Genomic DNA, 18889 nt, shown 5'->3' on the forward strand with positions numbered 1-18889 from the left:
AGTCAATAAAAACAAGTGAGAAAGTGCCACTAGAAGAAAACAAGATAAAGGAAAACAAGGTTTAAAAAAGATCCATGAATAGTACAGAACTTGATTGTACTTTAACTTGTTGATAATACTGATGGCTGCTGGAACAAAGCTGTTTTTATGTCTTTTGTTGGAACATGCTGGGACTTTATACTTCCGTCTACATGGGAGAAGCTAAAATTCATGATTTAATGGGTGGGAGTCACTGTTTAAAATAGAGCCAGTCATCCTCTGTACCTGACAGGTGTAAAGGGATTCTGGATAAAGCTGTGACTCCCCGATCAGCCTGCTGGACCATTTCACAATTTGACTATAAGTATTCTTGTTTTTCACAGACAGGTTCCAGAACCATCACACCTGACAGAAAGATAAAACAGATTCAATAAAAGCACGATAAAAAAAGGTCATCAAGGTTGTATCTGTGTGGAAGGAGGACAGTTTCCTCAAACAGAACAATCACTGGTGTCCCTTTTTACACACAGCTTCACAATTACTATCAAAGTTCAGTTTACTGTCTATTAAAGTTCCAAGATACTTGCATGTTTGGACACACCCTACATTTTGACCCTTTATGGTCGTGACTTCCTGTTTGTGGGTGTGTCTTCAGAAATCAATGATCATATCTTTAGTTTTAGAGATATTGATTTGTAGGAAAGAGTCCTCACACCACGGAAGAATACCACTGATTATCGGAGGTCTCATTGTCCTGCAGCAGACTGACAACAACAAAATCACCTGCATACTTTAAAAAGGTTCTATCCTCTCTACTGCTGCAGCACATATTTGTGTAGAGGATGAACAAGAGAGGCGAGAGTACACATTCTTGTGGAGAATCGGTGGAGGAACAGGACTGATCAGACGCTCACTCTTTGTGTCCTATTTGTTCAAAAAAACTTTACAAGAAATGTACACTCAAGACAAGCACTGTTTTTTTTATCTTTAATCAGACATCTCAAAATTTCATATAAATTTACAATGAAAAATGAACTGAACAATAGCATTTGGTGTGGCTGCCAAAAAAAGAAGAGCCTTTTTGTTAACATACATAAGCCCCAAAACAGATATAAAGATGTTTTTCTCCATAAAGTTGACAGAAATAGACACATCAGTGTTAATTTATGCTTTATGCAGATCATATTTTGTTAAATACCATTGATGAAGCGGTTTAAACGTGGTATTTAAAAAAAAAATTAAAGCTACTGTTTATAACCACTGGTTGTTTTTAAATAGCAACATTTTTAATCCGGTTAAAGTGTTTGCTGCGCTGGTGGCCAAGCGGTCTAAGCGCCCCACATACAAAGGCTATAGTCCTTGCTGCAGAGGTCGGCTGCTCGGCTGCTCAACTCCCGACCACGAACATTCGCTGCATGTCTTCCCCATAGACTGTATAAAATATGAAGTTAGTATCCGTGACGTCACCAATCTGTTTCTGAAGCGCTGTTTTGAGGCCAATCATCAGTGGGTGCCATATTGCTGCTGTCGAGCGATTGTCCAGACTCCACTTGTTTTTTGTACCAGGCTGTGCCAAGCGGATCCTTGATGAACTGCAGTTTTTAGCACTTCCGCATTGGACTCATATTTTTAGACCTGAGGTTGCTGCTTGGTCTTCCCCCACTCTCTACTCCCCACATTTCCTGTCTATCTACAGCTGTCCAATCAATAAAGGCAAAAATGCCCAAAAATATAACAAAGAAAATAAAAGTATTTAAAGAAAGAGGAGGAGAAGAAAAAGTTTAAATGGAAGAAATGATATGAAAGTATACTCAAACAAATACTCTGTCTTCTATAAGTTATGAAATATTTGTTTAATGGTTAAAGAATTAATAGATCACAAACAAAACTCAGTCCTGGTCAGGGAGTCTCCTGGTTGTCAGCTTACTCCAAACCAGCAGAGGGAGCCAAAACATTTCTGAATCATAAATCGCTTCCTTTAAGCTTCCTGGTTCCAAAGTATTGCACAGTATTGAGCCAGTTGGTTCAGTCAGCTCTGTTTTCAGCTTATGGAGGAGAGAAGAAACACATAGAGATCAAGTGTGAGTATGTTACATTGTCAGCACATGTCAAATAGGCAGACATGCAGAGTGATTGGTTTGCACTGAGCTGTGATTGTGAGTAATTTACTTTGTTTGTGTTTTTACTTGTAGATGGAGAATGGAAAGCTGTCGAGGGAGGAGGCGTTGGAAAACTCAAGCTGCAAACATGCATGCCATGTCCTGTTCTACTGCGACACAAACACTCTGCTGTTTGAGAGAATTCCCATTAAACATATCATTTTGGTAAGGTCCGTGTGTATGAATGTGTGTTTTGTATGTCCCTGCATGTGCAAGTACTGTACACCTTTGCTCTCAATGTTCCTGTCTGTTCGTGTTTAAAAACCTCCTCTGTCTCCCTCAGCATCTGTGTGTGTGTGTGTGTGTGTGTGTGTGTGTGTGTGTGTGTGTGAGTGTGAGTGTGAGTGTGTGAGTCTTACTTTGTCACTTCCCACAGATGCAGATGCGCTTTGACGGTCTGCTGGGTTTCCCTGGCGGGTGAGTCATTCCTGGTGCAGCTTTTGTTTTATCCTCTAATGTGAAAAAGGTATGTTTATCCAAAGCTTGTGAGCGTATATTCGTCCCACATGAGTTTGAACAAATGATGCACACCTTTTTAGAGTACAGACAACAAACATCCACACAGTCACAGTCTCTCCTAAAAGTTACCTTGACATGTCATCAAAACCTGTAATTACCAGACTGCTGAATATAAATGTACTAACTGCATTTGTATCTGTGATTTCTATTACTCACTGCCAAATCTTCTTGGACATCAATCTCTAACAGAGTGAAATAATGTAAATCGGCAGACAAATGGTTCAAAGAAACCATGATAACATGCAAATGGGATAAAAATGAGAGGAACAAATGTGAAGAATGGTCAGAAGTGATTCTGTGGGCTGTTGAGTATGTTCAAGTAATCAGAATCAGAAATACTTTATTTATCCCAGAGGGGGAGATTCAGTCATTACAGTTGCTGTATACACAATAAGTTATACAAATACAATAATAAGCTCTGTAGAAAATAAATATTTTCGGAGATGAGGAAGAGGGCACTCTGGGGGTCTGTCTGGAGTCTGGCTATGGCAGCGTTGAGAACGTTGGATGCCGTAGTCGGGTTGGCAGAGGGGGGATGTAAACTGCTACCAGTATGACATGTGAGATCTCCCTGTGCAGATAATATGTTCGGAGGCCCACAGCGCTCTTGCTTCTATCCCGGTCTGCCCGGACAGTCTGGAAGCCGTCAATGGAGACGTTGTGGTCGGGAATATCCTGATGCAGCCACGTTTCTGTGAAACACACCATGCTACATTCGTGAAACTCCGTCTGACTCCTGGCTAGTCCAGTTAGCTTGTCCATCTTATTATCCAGAGATCTCATTTTGCCCATGATGAGAGAGGAGAGACACGGCTTCTATCTCCTCTCCATAAACTTCCGTCTTCTTGAACCAGCTCTCCTCCCTTGTAGCTCTATGCCTCCTCTGCCTCTATGCGTCCTAAATCTCCAGAGTTCTGCAGGAATATCCAGCGGTTTGGCCGATGAGCCGGCTGGCTTCAGCTCAACCAGCTGAGCATGAGTAAAAACAAAAACAAAAACAAAGCAGGGTTGCCGGGCATCAGTAATGCAAGTAAAAGTTAAAGTTGGTGATTTCATCGTTAAAAACAGTCCACAACTCTCACCAAGAAAAGCCAAAAGTGGTCACAACTTCAACAAATCCAACAAAGTTTGATGAAGAAAGAGAAGAACAATCAGAAAGAAGAATGAACGAAGAGGAGCGACTCTAACTGGCTGCATGCACGGTTGGCGCACAAAATACTTAAATACTAGCTTAGTGGCAGTGTGTAGTGTGGATATGACAGTAAGATTCTAAATGAGTCTATAAAATTATATTTACATCCCAGGAGAAATTAGTCATTATCATGCTCTGAAAGGACTCACCTGTCTGTGGCTGTAATATGTTTCATGTTCTAATTTAATCCAGACTAACTGAAATGATTAGATAGCTTACCTCCCTGCCCTCCTATCTTCCTGCCTGCTCACCTCTAGCCCTCGTCCTATCCCCTCCTCCCTGTGCATAAGCTCAGTCTTCCATGAGATACTGCTGGAGGGTTGGTCACACAAGGGCAGAAAAAGGTGTTTGATATATGACAATGACAATGCCCTGCACTCATCTCTACGGCTCTCCAATGTGAACTCGTCCTGCACCAGAAGTTAGGAGGGGCCTTTTATTTATAGGGTGCCTTTTTGAATGTATATTTTAAAAACCCTCTGTAAGCCCTAAGAAAATATAATGTTAAAGTTCTTAATGGTGACAAAAATGGTCTCTGCCTTAACCCTAGAACACTAACGTAACATTTAGTAACACCATCACTAACATCTGGTATATTTTACCCAATATAATATATCTGATAAAAAGTAATTCACATCAAAATATATCATAGTACAACAATACATTGCAAATTGAAGTACTCCTCTTGTATTTCCCAATATAAAACATCTCATAAAACGCAAAAAAAATGTCATGCAAATGCTCCAAAATTAGTGAAAAATTAGGGAATCATTAATGATAATGATTATTATTTTTTTTAAATAATGGAGCTGGGAACTTGTTCTTTGAGCCCCCCATTCCTGGGACACTTGAGCCTTATCCAGTGAAGGCACAGTCTCCCTGGATCACTGATAACTGTGGGAGAGATAAACAAAGAATTTACTCTCAATCACTAACGTTGGGTGAAAATCACTGGAACATGTGCCTGCTGAAAAAAACAGGGATGTTAGAAGGGAAACAGGCCTACCTTGGGTGACATCGGAGCAGCATTAAGGTATCCATGGACCCATGCAACTCAGACAGAAGCAACATAATGAAAATCAAATAACCACAATCTCATGGGTGAAAACCACCCAACGTTAGTGTTCTAGGATTAACATGATCTAAATATGTCATACATTAATGAAACGTTCCAATTAAAGAAAAAAAATGTTTAATCAATTTAATCATTAATGAGACAAAGTGAAAATTCACTTATTTTAAACTTACCCTTTTAATTACCACGTTTTAAAGTGCCAGAGAGGGGAATTTATTGGGATGAAAAAAAAGTATTATCTCCTGCATAATAAAATTAAAACTGGATTTTTTTTTTTTTTGTGAGTCAATACAACACGCATTGTATGACTTCATTATTTTAGCAGATCTTAAAAAGTTACGATTTTGGCCTTAAGTTAAAAATGGGCAGTGCTTTAAGCTGTTATAAATATGCCATAGAATGATATATTTTTTAATTTTTGGAAAAATATCTTTCAAAGAATGACATTCATCAACATGAATAGAAACAAACTATGCTTTCACAATTTTAAGCTTTTTATATGCCAGTTTTTGACTGTCTATTTGTACTACTGTACCAGGCTGTAAACATGTTTATTTCTGCTGTAAAGATCGGCTTTTTTGAATTGGTGTGTATGTGGTTTCCGGTACTTCTGGAGCCAGCCTCAAGTGGACACTTGGTGAACTGCAGTTGTTAACACTTCCGCATGGGCTTCAATTCTCTGCTTGGTTTCAATGCAGCCATTTTTGTCCTAACACCACCATCATGAGTAAATTGTGCAGACTTGATTGCAATAAACGTATCATATAACTTGTTTAAAAATAAATTGATCCAAAAAACTCCACAGTTTTCAAAATCACGCCGCTAGCTTTGAAAAAACATAGCGTCAAATTGAGAATGACCGAAAATGGGCTAATGCTTACAGAGGGTTAAAAATCTAGCTTGCTCTTGTGAGACTCTGCAGTTGCCCAACAGTATGATATACATTAATATTGCCTAATAGAAAGGTAGCAAAGAATACATGCTGATTGGGAAAGGTCATAGAAAAATGCACGGATAGGAAGAGGGTTCTTTGACATATTTGGGTTAATGCATGCATCCAACTCCTCAGAATACGTTCTCACTGACGGCTATATTCTCATTTCTTGTACTCTTAAGTTGAACACATGCTCATATTGTTCATCTTGTGTTGTGTTGTCCCAGACTGTGACCGTTTGGAACCTTCACTCTCCAATGACTTGTGGTCATGCTCAATCCCAAAGGCGGGACCAGCAGCAAACTAGACTTCAATGAGCTTTTCAATCAGCTTGATTTATTCACTCCTGCACATGAGGAGTCTCTCGGGAGAAATACAGCTGACACTGACCTTTGACCCCTCCTCCCACACCTCAGGCTCGTTAACCCACAGGAGGAGACCCTGGAGGCGGGGCTTAGCAGGGAACTGTTGGAGGAGGTGGGCGTGGCACTTCCTATGTCAGTGGAGGATCATGTGGATGCCCGCTATGCCCCTTCTAAATCCTCCTCCAAACCCCTCTCTGGTCTTATCACTCACTTTTACGTGAGGAAGATGGATGAGGAGCAGATTAGAGAGATGGAGAGAGCGTCTGCTTCCACCGCGACAGATCATGGACTGGAGGTAACGTGTGTGTGTGTGTGTGTGTGTGTGTGTGTGTGTGTGTGTGTGTGTGTGTGTGTGTGTGTGTGTGTGTGTCCTCCTTGCAGAGTGACTGATTGCAGCCATTTGCCCAATCTCATGCTCTGTTCCTCATCACCTGTCCTCTCCCTCTCTCCCTCTCCATCTCTCTCTCTCTCTCTCTCTCTCTCTCTCTCTCTCTCTCTCTCTCTCTCTCTCTCTCTCTCTCTCTCTCTGTCTCTCTCTGTCTCTCTCTGTTCAGGTGCTAGGCATGGTCCGAGTCCCCCTCTACACCATGAGAGGAGGAAAAGGCCTCCCATCGTTCCTCTCACACTCTTTCATCGGCAACGCTCGCTCCCAGCTGGTCGACTTTCTCCTCCGTCTAAACCTGGTGGCCCCTTGGGACTTGCGCAATGCTCTCGCAGACTCTTTGAAGACACACGCAGACAAAGCACACGACCTGAGAGCGGCCCTCGCGCTGACGCAGGCAAACAGGAAACGTTTTGAAAGCACACCTGCACGTGCTCCTGCAACATCCTCTCAAACAAGCTCATAGATTCAGTTTGGCCATCAGCAGGGTTTGACTCAATCTTTCTCACAAAGTTAATCCTAAATACACACACACACACACACACACACACACACACACACACACACACACACACACACACACACACACACACACACACACACACACACAGACACACACTGTCACACTGATGCTCAGATGATGACTCATAATTGCCTACTTTGCATCAAACAGTTTGGAGAAAATGTGAGCTGGAAATAAAATCATTAACACTCCATTAAATTCACATTTTCTGCCGTTTTTATTATACAACATAACAACTTTTTCTTTTTTATGGAAGCTATTGTTACTCTTATTAATAATACTGCAAAAAACTCTGTTTGTTATACATTTTTGGTTGGACATGGCTCTTCTGTATCATGCAATCTGCATCAGCACCCAGGATAGTTCACACCTGACAATAAAACAGAAGATGTTTTCATCAAACCAGATTGTGTGACCTTATTTGGTAATGCATTTGCACCCTGTTGTATACTAAAACTCTAGAATGTACTTTGAAACCCATCAAGTGTCTCTTCAAGAAGGCTGTTAAAATTTTGGATAGGAAACCTTTTCATTTTTATTATTGTAATATTTCAAAAAAAAGTTTAGCATTCTTGACCTTGATAACTACCAAGTTTTCATGGACGTTTGTCTCATTTTTAAAGTTCTATAACTGGGGGAGACTGAAGTGTACCTAGGCCTGGGACTAAATTCAGTCAGATGGTGTTTTTTTGGTCTTGATTTTGTCTGTCTGTGTTTTGTTAGTCTTGATTTGTCTGCCTGTGTTTTGTTAGTCTTGATATTGTCTGCATCTGTTTTGTTAGTCTTGATTTTGTCTGCCTCTGTTTTGTTAGTCTTGATTTGTCTGCCTGTGTTTTGTTAGTCTTGATATTGTCTGCCTGTATTTGGTTAGTCTTGATTTTGTCTGCCTGTATTTTGTTAGTCTTGATTTTGTCTGCCTGTGTTTTGTTAGTCTTGATTTTGTCTGCCTGTGTTTTGTAAGCCTTGATATTGTCTGCCTGTGTTTTGTTAGTCTTGATTTTGTCTGCCTGTATTTTGTTAGTCTTGATTTTGTCTGCCTGTGTTTTGTTAGTCTTGATTTTGTCTGCCTGTGTTTTGTTAGTCTTGATATTGGCTGCCTGTTTTTTGTTAGTCTTGATTTTGTCTGCCTGTATTTTGTTAGTCTTGATTTTGTCTGCCTGTGTTTTGTTAGTCTTGATTTTGTCTGCCTGTGTTTTGTTAGTCTTGATATTGGCTGCCTGTTTTTTGTTAGTCTTGATTTTGTCTGCCTGTATTTTGTTAGTCTTGATATTGGCTGCCTGTTTTTTGTTAGTCTTGATTTTGTCTGCCTGTGTTTTGTTAGTCTTGATTTTGTCTGCCTGTGTTTTGTTAGTCTTGATTTTGTCTGCCTGTGTTTTGTTAGTCTTGATTTTGTCTGCCTGTGTTTTGTTAGTCTTGATTTTGTCTGCCTGTGTTTTGTTAGTCTTGATTTTGTCTGCCTGTGTTTTGTTAGTCTTGATTTTGTCTGCCTGTGTTTTGTTATTCTTGATTTTGTCTGCCTGTGTTTTGTTAGTCTTGATATTGTCTGCCAGTTTTTGTTAGTCTTGATTTTGTCTGCCTGTGTTTTGTTTTGTAATTGTCTAACGTATAATTTGTAGCTGTCAGGTTTTAAACTCTTACTGTGTCTATGTTGTGTAGGTACCTGCCTTGGGACTACAGATCTAATGTAGCATCTGTGCTAAGTCAGGCACATTAACATTGATGCTCAATGCATTAATGTTGATTAATGTGCATTGTCCCAACTCGATAAATTATTAAATGGAAAAAAAATGAAATGAAATATTGGCAGAAAAACACCACCTTTCTATCAGGTAGAAGCCTCTCTGTCTTTCTGCTGCTCACATTTTCACTGGTCCTGTTTGTGAAGTCTAAGTGCGGCGGCGCTGGTGCAATCCAAGGATTAATTACGTCCGTGACATACTATACAGCCTACGGGCGAAGATTTGATTCCGTTAAAGTGTACCCTCGGTGCGCATAACGCTCCTGCACCAGATGTTAGTAACCTCATTCCCAGACAATATTGCTGGCAGAGAGCAAAAGCAGAGACATGATGCTGTCCTAATGTTCATGATACCTACTGTAAGTGTACAAAATGAATCCAACCACTGTTTGTTTTATTTTGCAGGTGAATTAACCTGCACAGTGTAGTGGTTTAAATCGTACAGGGGTACAAGATGATTAATGGGTCTTTCTCCAAGCATTCAAACCTCAGTGTGTGATAAATAGGTTGCAGAATCTACCTAAGAGAAGAGGATGCTCGGAGGAAGACCTTGATCACTCATTTCTAATTTAACGTGATGATACTAAAGATGTATTTCCCACTCAATGCATTTACAAGGACAGTCACGTCCATTCATTTCACTACATTCAGGGTTGAACAGGTGTCAGCACAATTAGTAATTAAGGTACAGTGAGTTTGTGAAGATGTAGGTTTAGTACAAGGTGATGAGTTGTGTCTCAATCAAAGTGTTTTTCTCAGCTGTCAAAGGAAAAAGAGCCACATCCGGCTCAACAGACAGGAAACACAGGAGACAGTTAGTACGACACGCTGCCGTCTGTGCATGTGATTCTGCAAGTGTGTGGCTCTTTTTGTGTGTGCGCATTGATGCAGCTGCTTGAGGACATGACTCCATGAAGCATGCATGTGTGTATGTGTGTGTGTGTGTGTGTAAACGGTTGCATTTTGCATTGGACGATGCAAAGAGAAGGGATGCTGTCATGTGATTGTGGCGTAAGAGCGAGTAATACAAGGTCATCAGAAAAACATTGCAAGAGAGAAAGGGATGGAGCGAGCAAGCAAAAGGAGGGAGGGAGGGCAGTGCAGGAGTGTAGGGATGGATGGATGGAGACCAGAGAGAGAGAGAGAGCTGGAGCGATGGAGGGATGCTGAGGGAGGAAGACAGTATATTCATAGCAGCAGCGGTATTTATAGCTGCCGAGAGGAGAGGGGGGAGCAGGGGGCGTGGCTTGGGTTGTGGCTTCAGCAGTGCTTCACAAGGCAGAGAGGGAGGGACAGGGAGGAGAGAGGCAAGTGAGAGAGCGAGAGAGGAGAGGCTATTTGGCATATTTGGCAGGAGAGGGAAGAAAGAAAGGAAGGAGGGAGGGCTGTTTTTGAGTGTGTGTGTGTGAAATGAGAGGGAGAGGGAGAGAGAGAGAAAGGGGGGGTGTACTGAGCTGAGAGAAATCTGTCAGATTCAAACACTGCTCTCTGTGTGTGTGATAGAGAGAACGAGGGATGAGAGGAGAGGAGGAGAACTGACGAACAGAAAGAGAGACACAGAGGACAACAAAGTGAGGTATGTACGGCTGTCATGCTGCTTTTGAATCCAATAACAACCTGTGTGTTTATATGTGTGTGTGTGTAAAACTGCATGCATGCGTGTGTACATGCGTGACTAAAGTAAATGTGTTTATATTTAGTTTAGTGTTTTTAAAGAGGACACTGTATTCACTTGGGCTTTTCTAAGTGGACAAATGGATGTGGCCACTGACAGTCAGTGATATCAATTATGTAATATGTGTGCACCATTTTCAGTGTTGATGCTCAGTGCGTGTGTGTGTGTGTGTGTGTGTGTGTGTGTGCGTACGTAAGTGCGTGTGTGTGTGTTTACATGCTTTTGTAATGATGCTGAGGTGTTTATGTGGCCATTGTGTGGAGCAGAGCTACAGTGCCTTGACCATATGGGGTGATTTACGGCCAATGTAAATATAACTCAATACTCCTGGGCTTCCCTATGCCCCCCCCCTCCCCTCACACACACACACACATACACACCACCTCTACCCCTCATCCCCTGGACGCACTCCTTATCACCCACTTTATTGATAGCTAACGCACATTTTGTCGTTGTAAAATGAGCAAATGGTTAAACAGCCCTCTCATCCACAAAGTAGCCGTTCCTTTGTGCCATTGCAACAACAAAGACTGTGATGGTAATGACACAGAGCAGCCTTCTAACATGTGAAGCTCTTATAAAAGCTTCTCTTTTATTTGATGAGTTGAAGTTTACCTCCTCTTTACCTGTATCCCAGAGGGAGGTTCAGCGTCAGGTGCAGTTTCTTAAACACACAGTAGGAGAATCACCATCTGTTGACTTGTAGCTTACTGTCAACACTGATATTAATCACAACAATGCGGCTCACAGGATGAAGTGCTGCTCTTTTGAAAATCCCCATCTAAATAAAAAAACAAGTCTGCATAGTCTGCTGCTGAATAATAGTTGAACAGCTCTTTCTTCAAGGCATTATGAATTTAAAAAAAATCAGACTGCAATAAAAAATCTCCACAAAATTTGATGCAACATGAGCAAATCAGTCAAACACTCAGCCTTGTCTTTTTATTTACTGAGTTATCAGGAGGAGGGAGGGGTTGTGAAATGTTGCACCTCTTTTAAGTTATAATAATTAGTAAGCTACATTGAAGGTAGGGTATGCAATTTATATCCGAAACACTCTCACCGATTCAGGCGGTCTCTGCATCACGGCCTGTTTATTGTCCAATCTGTGTGTGCTGCAAAAAAAAGTCCTGTCTCCAAGCCTACGCAGTCCTGGCTCTGTAAGTGGGCCACAAACAAAGTGGCTTGGAGCGAGTCACAGTTCTTGCCCACGGACATTTGGCTTACTTTCGAGTATGCCAAGATGTTGTTGCTGTGATGTTAACTTTAGTAGCATGAGAGTAATGCTGTCTTTGAGCTGGCTCTGTGTCACCATCTTGTCCTCTCTGCATATTGGCTCTGCAGCAACAGTTTGCAAACCCAGAACCAAGCTGACTTATGTCAGATTAGGTGCTATGATCTGGTTAACTCAAAATCATGCGATTGTTCCTTACTGCACTTGGAAAGGGTTTTATAAACACACATATATATGTGTCATCAATATGAACACTGTCTTTCTCCAGAACCACTTCACCAGCCATTTAGTAGGCCTCAAAATATTTCTTACTGGAATCTGGATGTGTCCACTTATGCTTTCTGTATGATACACGCTAGGATGTGACAAAATATGGATACAGCAGTGTACTCTTGTGATGACTTAGGTAAAAAAATAATTGCGTTCCTTGCACCAAATATTGATATTCTAATAACTAGAGAAGAAAGACTCCAAAGTACTCCTCATGGGGCACTGAGGAATCTTAGCATTTTACTTTTTAGGGACATCTGCTGCAAATGAGAAGCTGTGATCTTCCATTGTTGAATGTTTTGCAATTAGCCATTAAGTGCAGAAGAACTGTCTCGTGATATTGTTGGCCATGTATGAATTGTGTTGTGTCATATCATATCATATTGTATCCTATCCTAATGTATCATATTGTATAAACCTGTATGTTCGAAATGTATCTATTCAAGCGTATTGAAACGTATCGTATCGAATCATAATGTATTGTATCGTATCGTTGCCTATCCCTTTGTATCATATTGTAACAAATTGGATCATACCTTATTAATATGTTTTGTATCGTATCAAATCGTATCGCATTGTATTTGTAGTTATATCATATATAGTATCATATCATATCGTATCATATCATATCATAAACTATCATACCGTACCGTATCATACTGTATTGTATCGTATCATAAAGTATCATACCGTATCGTAACATATCGTACCGTATCGTATCATACCCATAGACTATAAATAAAAACTGGACAGCATTGCTCCGCCTCTTCCTGTTGTATGGTTCTGAAGCCAAAAAATCCCACTCCTAGGCGCCGCCATTGTGCAGCCAGAGCCTGTGAAGCCACTGTAATAAGCTCCGCCCTACAGCGTAACGTGTCCTTGTCTTGTGTGTCCTTTGAAGTTTCCCTCTACGGCGGCTGTGAATCAAAGGAAACCCGGAAGTAAAACCTAATTATTTAACCTCTAATAACTAACGAAAAATAAACTTTTCAGAAAAAAGAGGCCTTGAACACTAAACATTCAAATACTAACTACATATCACCACAGCATACGGATGTGAGAAACATTCGTACGATGTGTATTTATTTTTTAAAGTTTGACTGGATGGATTTTTTGACCTATACTGCAGCCAGCCACCAGGGGGCAGTCACCCTGCTGAAAGCCTCACCACCAGCCACTGGAACCTCTCCCTTGATCATACTGCACCGTATCATACTGTATCGTATCGTATCATAAAGTATCGTACCGTATCGTATCATAAAGTATCGTACCATATCGTATCATAAAGTATCATATCGTATCGTATCATAAAGTATCGTACCGTATCGTATCATAAAGTATCATACCATATCGTATCATATCATATCATAAACTATCATACCGTAACGTATCGTATTGTACCATATCATACTGTATCATAAAGTAGCGTACTGTATTGGATCGTATCATAAAGTATCGTACTGTACTTGTAGTTATCATATCATATTGTATCATGGTGTAGCACTATCTTGTATCATATTATATTGTATTGTGTTGTTTAACACTTTATTTTAAGTGACCATGAGATTCCCATCCCTAGTATAAATTCTGAGTGTTGCATTATATTTAAATGTCATCAAGTAAAAGATGCAAAACTTGGCTTCAAAACTAAGAGTAGCAGAAAATGGTAAAAGGGTGAAGTATAACTATTTTCTAACGTCCCTGTAAGTACAGTTTTGAGAGTATATTCTGGTTACTCTTCCCAACTTTATTTCTTACAATGAGATCCTCTCATGGAACCAGCACTACAGTATAATCAGGAATCAAAATGGCAGTTCAATCTAATCTAACACGACCTCTATGAATGTTGCCATAGAGAGTTTAGTGGAGAGGCTGATGAAGAGGAAGAGGTGTTTTCCACTGAGCCTGAGGAGATGCAGATGGGGCCGGCCTGTTGGCTCCTCAGCTCCTCGGGCTCACAGCGCTCAACTGTCCACAAATGTTTTCATTTGGCTTTTTTCCCTGTTTTTGCCCTCTGCAAGGACTTGCAGGTATGCATGCAACAACATTACCTGTAAAGGACCCTCTACATAAACTTGACCACAGCGGAACCCCAGAAATGTCCACTGCAGTGGATTTTTTTTTTCTGTGTCCTTTGGCTTTAATTTGTAGCTCAGTCTGATGCCAAATTGTCCTCAGAGCTGCTGCAATTAGGTAGCATGCCAGAATCTGAAAGGCACCTTATACTTAGAGTAAAACATACCTATCACGCTGCAATGCCAGACACAGTTAATGTCCACCCTCTCTCGATAAATTTCCCCCTTACACTATGTGTGCACTGCTTGAGTTATTGGCAGCTGCACTTTTTCTTATGTGATGCATTTTGTGTAGTTCTTCACTGCCACCTTGAAACTACTCGTCCCTCTGGTGTTTGTTTTGGCAGTGTTGAGAACCAGGATTAAGCGGCTGCTGAAAACTTTGGGAGGGATTTGCAGGTACAGAGTAATTCTGTACAGATGGTGCCAGAGTAAAAACCTCTGTAAAGCGTACCATGATACCGTTTCCTGTTTGTTACAGCAGCAGCTGCAGCACAAGTGAAAAGCTACAGAAGAACGCAGAGAGACTGACAAGACACAAAGTTTGCCAGTGACAAGATGAATCTGGATTTTGCTACTTTGCATAGCTAATCTTGCATCGCCCTACATCTCACAACACGTTCCAAATGAAACCCGGGGCCACAGCCAGTATGAGGGCGCTCTACCTGTTGTAGTGCAATCAGGTTGGCTATACGAGCTGCATTCAGATTTGCTTTGCAATCCAGCAGCCAATGAACGAGCTGGCAGTGAATTAGCTTCCAGGGCTTCAAAGCAGATCGGCTTCAGTGTTGTGCAGCAGCATGCCTTCGGGAAAACACAAGCTTTGAATTTAATTTGTCGTGTACATTTCATCTGAAAGTGAGCCAGTGTGACTCATTAAAGAAGAAGTTATACTTTCTTCCTCTTCAAAATGAAAGTTAAATTAGTCAGCAATAAATTAAACTCTCCCTCACTTCATCACAGTGATTAAGCTGGTTTGACGGTATGTGTGTGTGTGTGTTAAATCTCAGCAAACTAAACAAAGATATTTCTGTTTAACACAGTTGACCTATTTTAACCTTGTGTAGAAGCATTTAGCTCGAGCCTACAATCCTTTTGTTAAATAAAAGTTTCAGTTTGAGCAGCAGAAGGAGTGTCCAGGATTTCCAAAAAGAATGTCAAATTTAGTTTTGTTGAACCCCGGAACAGTTTTTCAACTTCACTTCAGTCCATCTTGAATAGGTCCAGGCTCAGAGAAGTCGCTGGTGTTTATATATATCGGTCTTTCTGTATGGTATAGTTTTAACCTGCAGCGTTTACTGTGTTCACAAAAAAATAGCCTTTCAAGGTGATTTCAGCCCATGCAGTGAATTCCACTACAGAGTCATGTCTGTTTTGAGTGCAGTGCAGCCTGAGGGTCTGAAGATCACAGCCATCCAGTATTGTTTTTTCGTCCTTGTCCTTTTTGTACAGAGATGTCTCCAGATTCACTGAATCATGTAATGGTATCAAACACTGTTGATGATGAAATCCTCTAATTGTTTGCAATTCTAAGCTGAGGAACATTATTCTGAAGTTACTGAACTGTGTGCTCAAACAGTCTCTCACTGAGCGGTGAACAGCTTTACTTCTTAGAGACTCAACCTCTCTGATGTGTCCTTTTTAAACCCAGCCATGTTACTAACCTCAAATTAACCTCATTAGTAGGCAGATGTTCCCTCTGGTGTTTTTTCAGCATTACACTCTTTTTCAGTGCTTAGTTGTCCCTGTCCCAACTTTTTAAAACCTGTTGCAGGGATCAAATTTAAAATGAAGATATATTTTTCACTTTCACTATTTGATATGTTGTCTTTGCACCAATTTCAATGAAATATAGGATTTAAATTTGTATAAAATTAAATTAATTTTCAACATTCTACACAAGCTGTGTTTGGATCGGGGTTGTTGTAGTGAAAGCTCCTGTGAGTATTTTTGAGCTGGTTATAAAACAGACTGGGCTGCACAGTGGTGCAGTGGGTAGCGCTGTTGGCTCACAACGAGAATGTTCCTAGTTCAAGTCCTCTGTCCGGCAGTTGCCTTTCTGTGTGGAGTTTGCATGTTCTCCCTGTGCATGCGTGGGTTCTCCCCGGGTACTTCAACTCCTCCCTCAGTCAAAAAACATGCTTACCAGGTTAATGGTCACTCTAAAATTGCCCGTAGGTGTGAGTGTGTGTGAATGGTTGTCTGCCTTTCCATGTTTGCCTTGTTTGCCCATCACAGCCTTCTGCCTGAAGTCTGCTGGGATTGGCTCCAGCCCCCCGTGACCCCGAACGGGATAAGCGGTAAAGATAATGGATGGATGGATGGATGAAACAGACTGAAATGAATACAGATGACTCTTTGTCACCTATTATAACAAACAAAACCATCAACAAGAAGATCATTATTTCTGTACAGTTATTTTTCTTAACTGAAACTGCTGCGACGGGGTGAATGTAACAAGAAGTGATGAACAGATCACTGCCCAAAAACCTATGGGTTACATTTTCCACTGGAAGGATGCTTGACGTATAAAAAAAAGCAGGATTAGGATTTTCGTGCACAAATATTATCATCGCTGGGGAGCCGGTTGGCCTAGCAGTTTACGCGAACCCCATGTACAGAGGCTGTAGTCCTTGTTGCAGCGGTCCCTGGCCCGACTCCCGACCCCGACCATTCGCTGCATGTCTCCCCCCTCTCTCTGCTCCCCACGTGTCCTGTCTCTCTTCAGCTGTCCTGTCAGTTCTGGATTTAGACTGTTTGAATTGGTCTGATCAGTGGTGAGACGGAGCTGGTAGAAGTTTGTAAAATAATAATTATAATAATAACTTTATTTATAAAGCGCTTTTCAAAACAAATTACAAAGCACTATACAAACAATTTTTAAAAAGTAGTAAGCAGTAATTAAGAACACATCATTAGCCAGCAGTAGTAATAAAACAGGCATCAAAGCAATAAACCATAAAATCAATAAAAGTAAGTCTAAAATAGTGAGTTTGTAAAAAGACAACAGTGTGTTAGCTTCCTGGATCTCCTCCAGCTGGTCATTCCACAGCCTCGTGGCCTGAACTGAAAATGCTCGATCACCTTTGGTTTTTAGGATTGAGTGTGGGATAGTTAGTAATGACCTACTGGGGGATCTGAGGTTACATGAAGGCTTGTAGGGAGTCAAGAGGTCAAGAGGTGTGGTGTGTTCTCTCCTGCTGGACCTGGTTATGAGTCTGGCTGTGGCCTTCTGGATCAGTTGAAGTTAATCGAGGTTATTGTGTGAGAGACAGGAGTAAAGTGAATTGTAGAAATCTAACCTGGATGGAATAAAAGCATGAATTACTGTTTCCAGGTTTTTGATTGATAAAAATGACAGAACTTTTGATGGTTTTCTTAATTGAAAAAAGAATGATTGGACAATGGAATTTATGTGTTTATCAAAACTGAGGGGAGAGTCAAAGATGATACTAAGGGTTGAAATAGGTGAAAGAAAAGCAACACAGGACATTAAACATTAAAGAAACAGAATCATCAGACATTTGTTTCAGATTTGAATTAAAGCTGGGGTTGGTAGTCAGATTTAGATCCACTTTTTGTTATACTGGTTAAATGATCTTTCTGTCCCGATGGCAATCAATACATAATGTGTTCTTAAAAAAGACGTGAAAAAAAGCTGCTATCTACAGCCAGAGTAAACCTGGGAAAACACCAACCAATCCCTGCCATCAGGAGCCAAATGATGAAACCAATCAAATCCCATCCTGCCGTTCTGCCCGCCTCCTGCGCGTACATTTCATGTTTGTTTGTGTTATTAACTTTCACTATGATAATGTTAGACAGAGTCCTGAGGAAATGCCACATTCAAATTCATGCTAGTTTTCCGTGGCTACCAACCCTAGCTTTAAAGTGATCTTCCATCTATTTTTGAAACTATCTTCCTATGTAGCTCTTGTTGTTAGCGATATGTCATGACGGTCTGGTCCATATTTGAGATGCATTCACTCCTTTGGCAGCAGTGGATAGAAGGACAACTGATCAATGTGTGCCACTCGCTCTGTTGATATTCTGTTTGTTTATAAATGAAGATAACCTATCAGGTTAATTTTGTTAGGCTTTGGAGATTTCCCTGCAGACATTATGCAAGTATTTTCTCAGGCTGAGCGGTACTTGCTGAGTTGCATGAACCGACTTTGATGTGTAAAATAGATTCAGTATCCCCTTGAATTAACAATCTTTCACTGGAGGCACCTGCACCGACGCTGATGCTGTATGCCTATTGAAATAACTGAATTTAAATGCAATACGACAGATCCAAGACGCTGTTCCCTTTCTGTAAACTAAACACATTTTCATCTCCTGCTGAAACAATTTCAGGTCATGATGAGGTCTGCAACCTGTAACTCTGACAGCACAGGTTCTGGTTGTCGGTGATTATTCAAGCTAATTCCATTACGCTTCATGTCAATATAACTACGCTACATCCTACACAGTTCACACACAGTACCAATAGCTCTTTATTGTCGTATACTTTCATGATAAAAGCATTTCATGTACATCAAATAGAGTTTCCTCTTCATCTCCCTGCTCCTCTCTGGAGTATTAATTGCATCGTGCACCCTCTCGTTCATGTTTGTGTCTTTGAGAGCCTCTTCAATCAGTCTGTCACACAAATAAGTGTCACACCTGACTCTACCTGACTTGTGTGGAGAGCACTGATAGCACAGCTGCTGCACGTCTGACAGCAAAGATTAGCATAAGATCGTGTTCGTCGCTCTCATGCATCC

At 40.9% G+C, this 18889-nt stretch overlaps 2 protein-coding genes across 3 annotated transcripts in view; both read left to right on the top strand.

The window, feature by feature from the left end:
* Positions 1–1938: 1938 nt before the first annotated feature.
* On the top strand, positions 1939–7530 carry zgc:103759 (U8 snoRNA-decapping enzyme). Of its 2 annotated transcripts, XM_034696779.1 has the most exons (5): positions 1939–2060; positions 2172–2303; positions 2515–2555; positions 6275–6518; positions 6778–7530. In XM_034696779.1, exons 2-5 carry the CDS (start codon positions 2172–2174, stop codon positions 7069–7071), a joined length of 711 nt encoding a protein of 236 aa, XP_034552670.1. In that variant the 5' UTR covers positions 1939–2060; the 3' UTR covers positions 7072–7530. The 2 variants fall into 2 exon arrangements, with proteins under 2 accessions (XP_034552670.1, XP_034552671.1); XM_034696780.1 differs by lacking the exon at positions 1939–2060 and having other exon boundaries at positions 2187–2303; positions 2422–2555.
* A 2773-nt stretch (positions 7531–10303) lies between these two features.
* The window catches only part of arhgap4b (Rho GTPase activating protein 4b), a 54922-nt gene continuing 46336 nt past the window's right edge, over positions 10304–18889 (top strand). The window contains exon 1 of the mRNA XM_034694865.1: positions 10304–10442. The gene's annotated coding sequence lies outside the window, so the exon portion shown is untranslated. The remainder of the gene's footprint in view (positions 10443–18889) is intronic.

Source organism: Notolabrus celidotus, chromosome 11, assembly GCF_009762535.1.
Source record: "Notolabrus celidotus isolate fNotCel1 chromosome 11, fNotCel1.pri, whole genome shotgun sequence".
Classification (NCBI taxonomy): domain Eukaryota; kingdom Metazoa; phylum Chordata; class Actinopteri; order Labriformes; family Labridae; genus Notolabrus; species Notolabrus celidotus.

What these genes read in the sequence shown, in the direction of transcription:
- zgc:103759 (XM_034696779.1), top strand. Translation starts at nt 2,172, where the DNA reads ATGGAGAATGGAAAGCTGTCGAGGGAGGAGGCGTTGGAAAACTCAAGC. An exon ending in CTGCTGGGTTTCCCTGGCGG is followed by an intron (nt 2,556 to 6,274) that starts GTGAGTCATTCC and finishes CCCACACCTCAG; the next exon opens with GCTCGTTAACCCACAGGAGG. An exon ending in CGACAGATCATGGACTGGAG is followed by an intron (nt 6,519 to 6,777) that starts GTAACGTGTGTG and finishes CTCTCTGTTCAG; the next exon opens with GTGCTAGGCATGGTCCGAGT.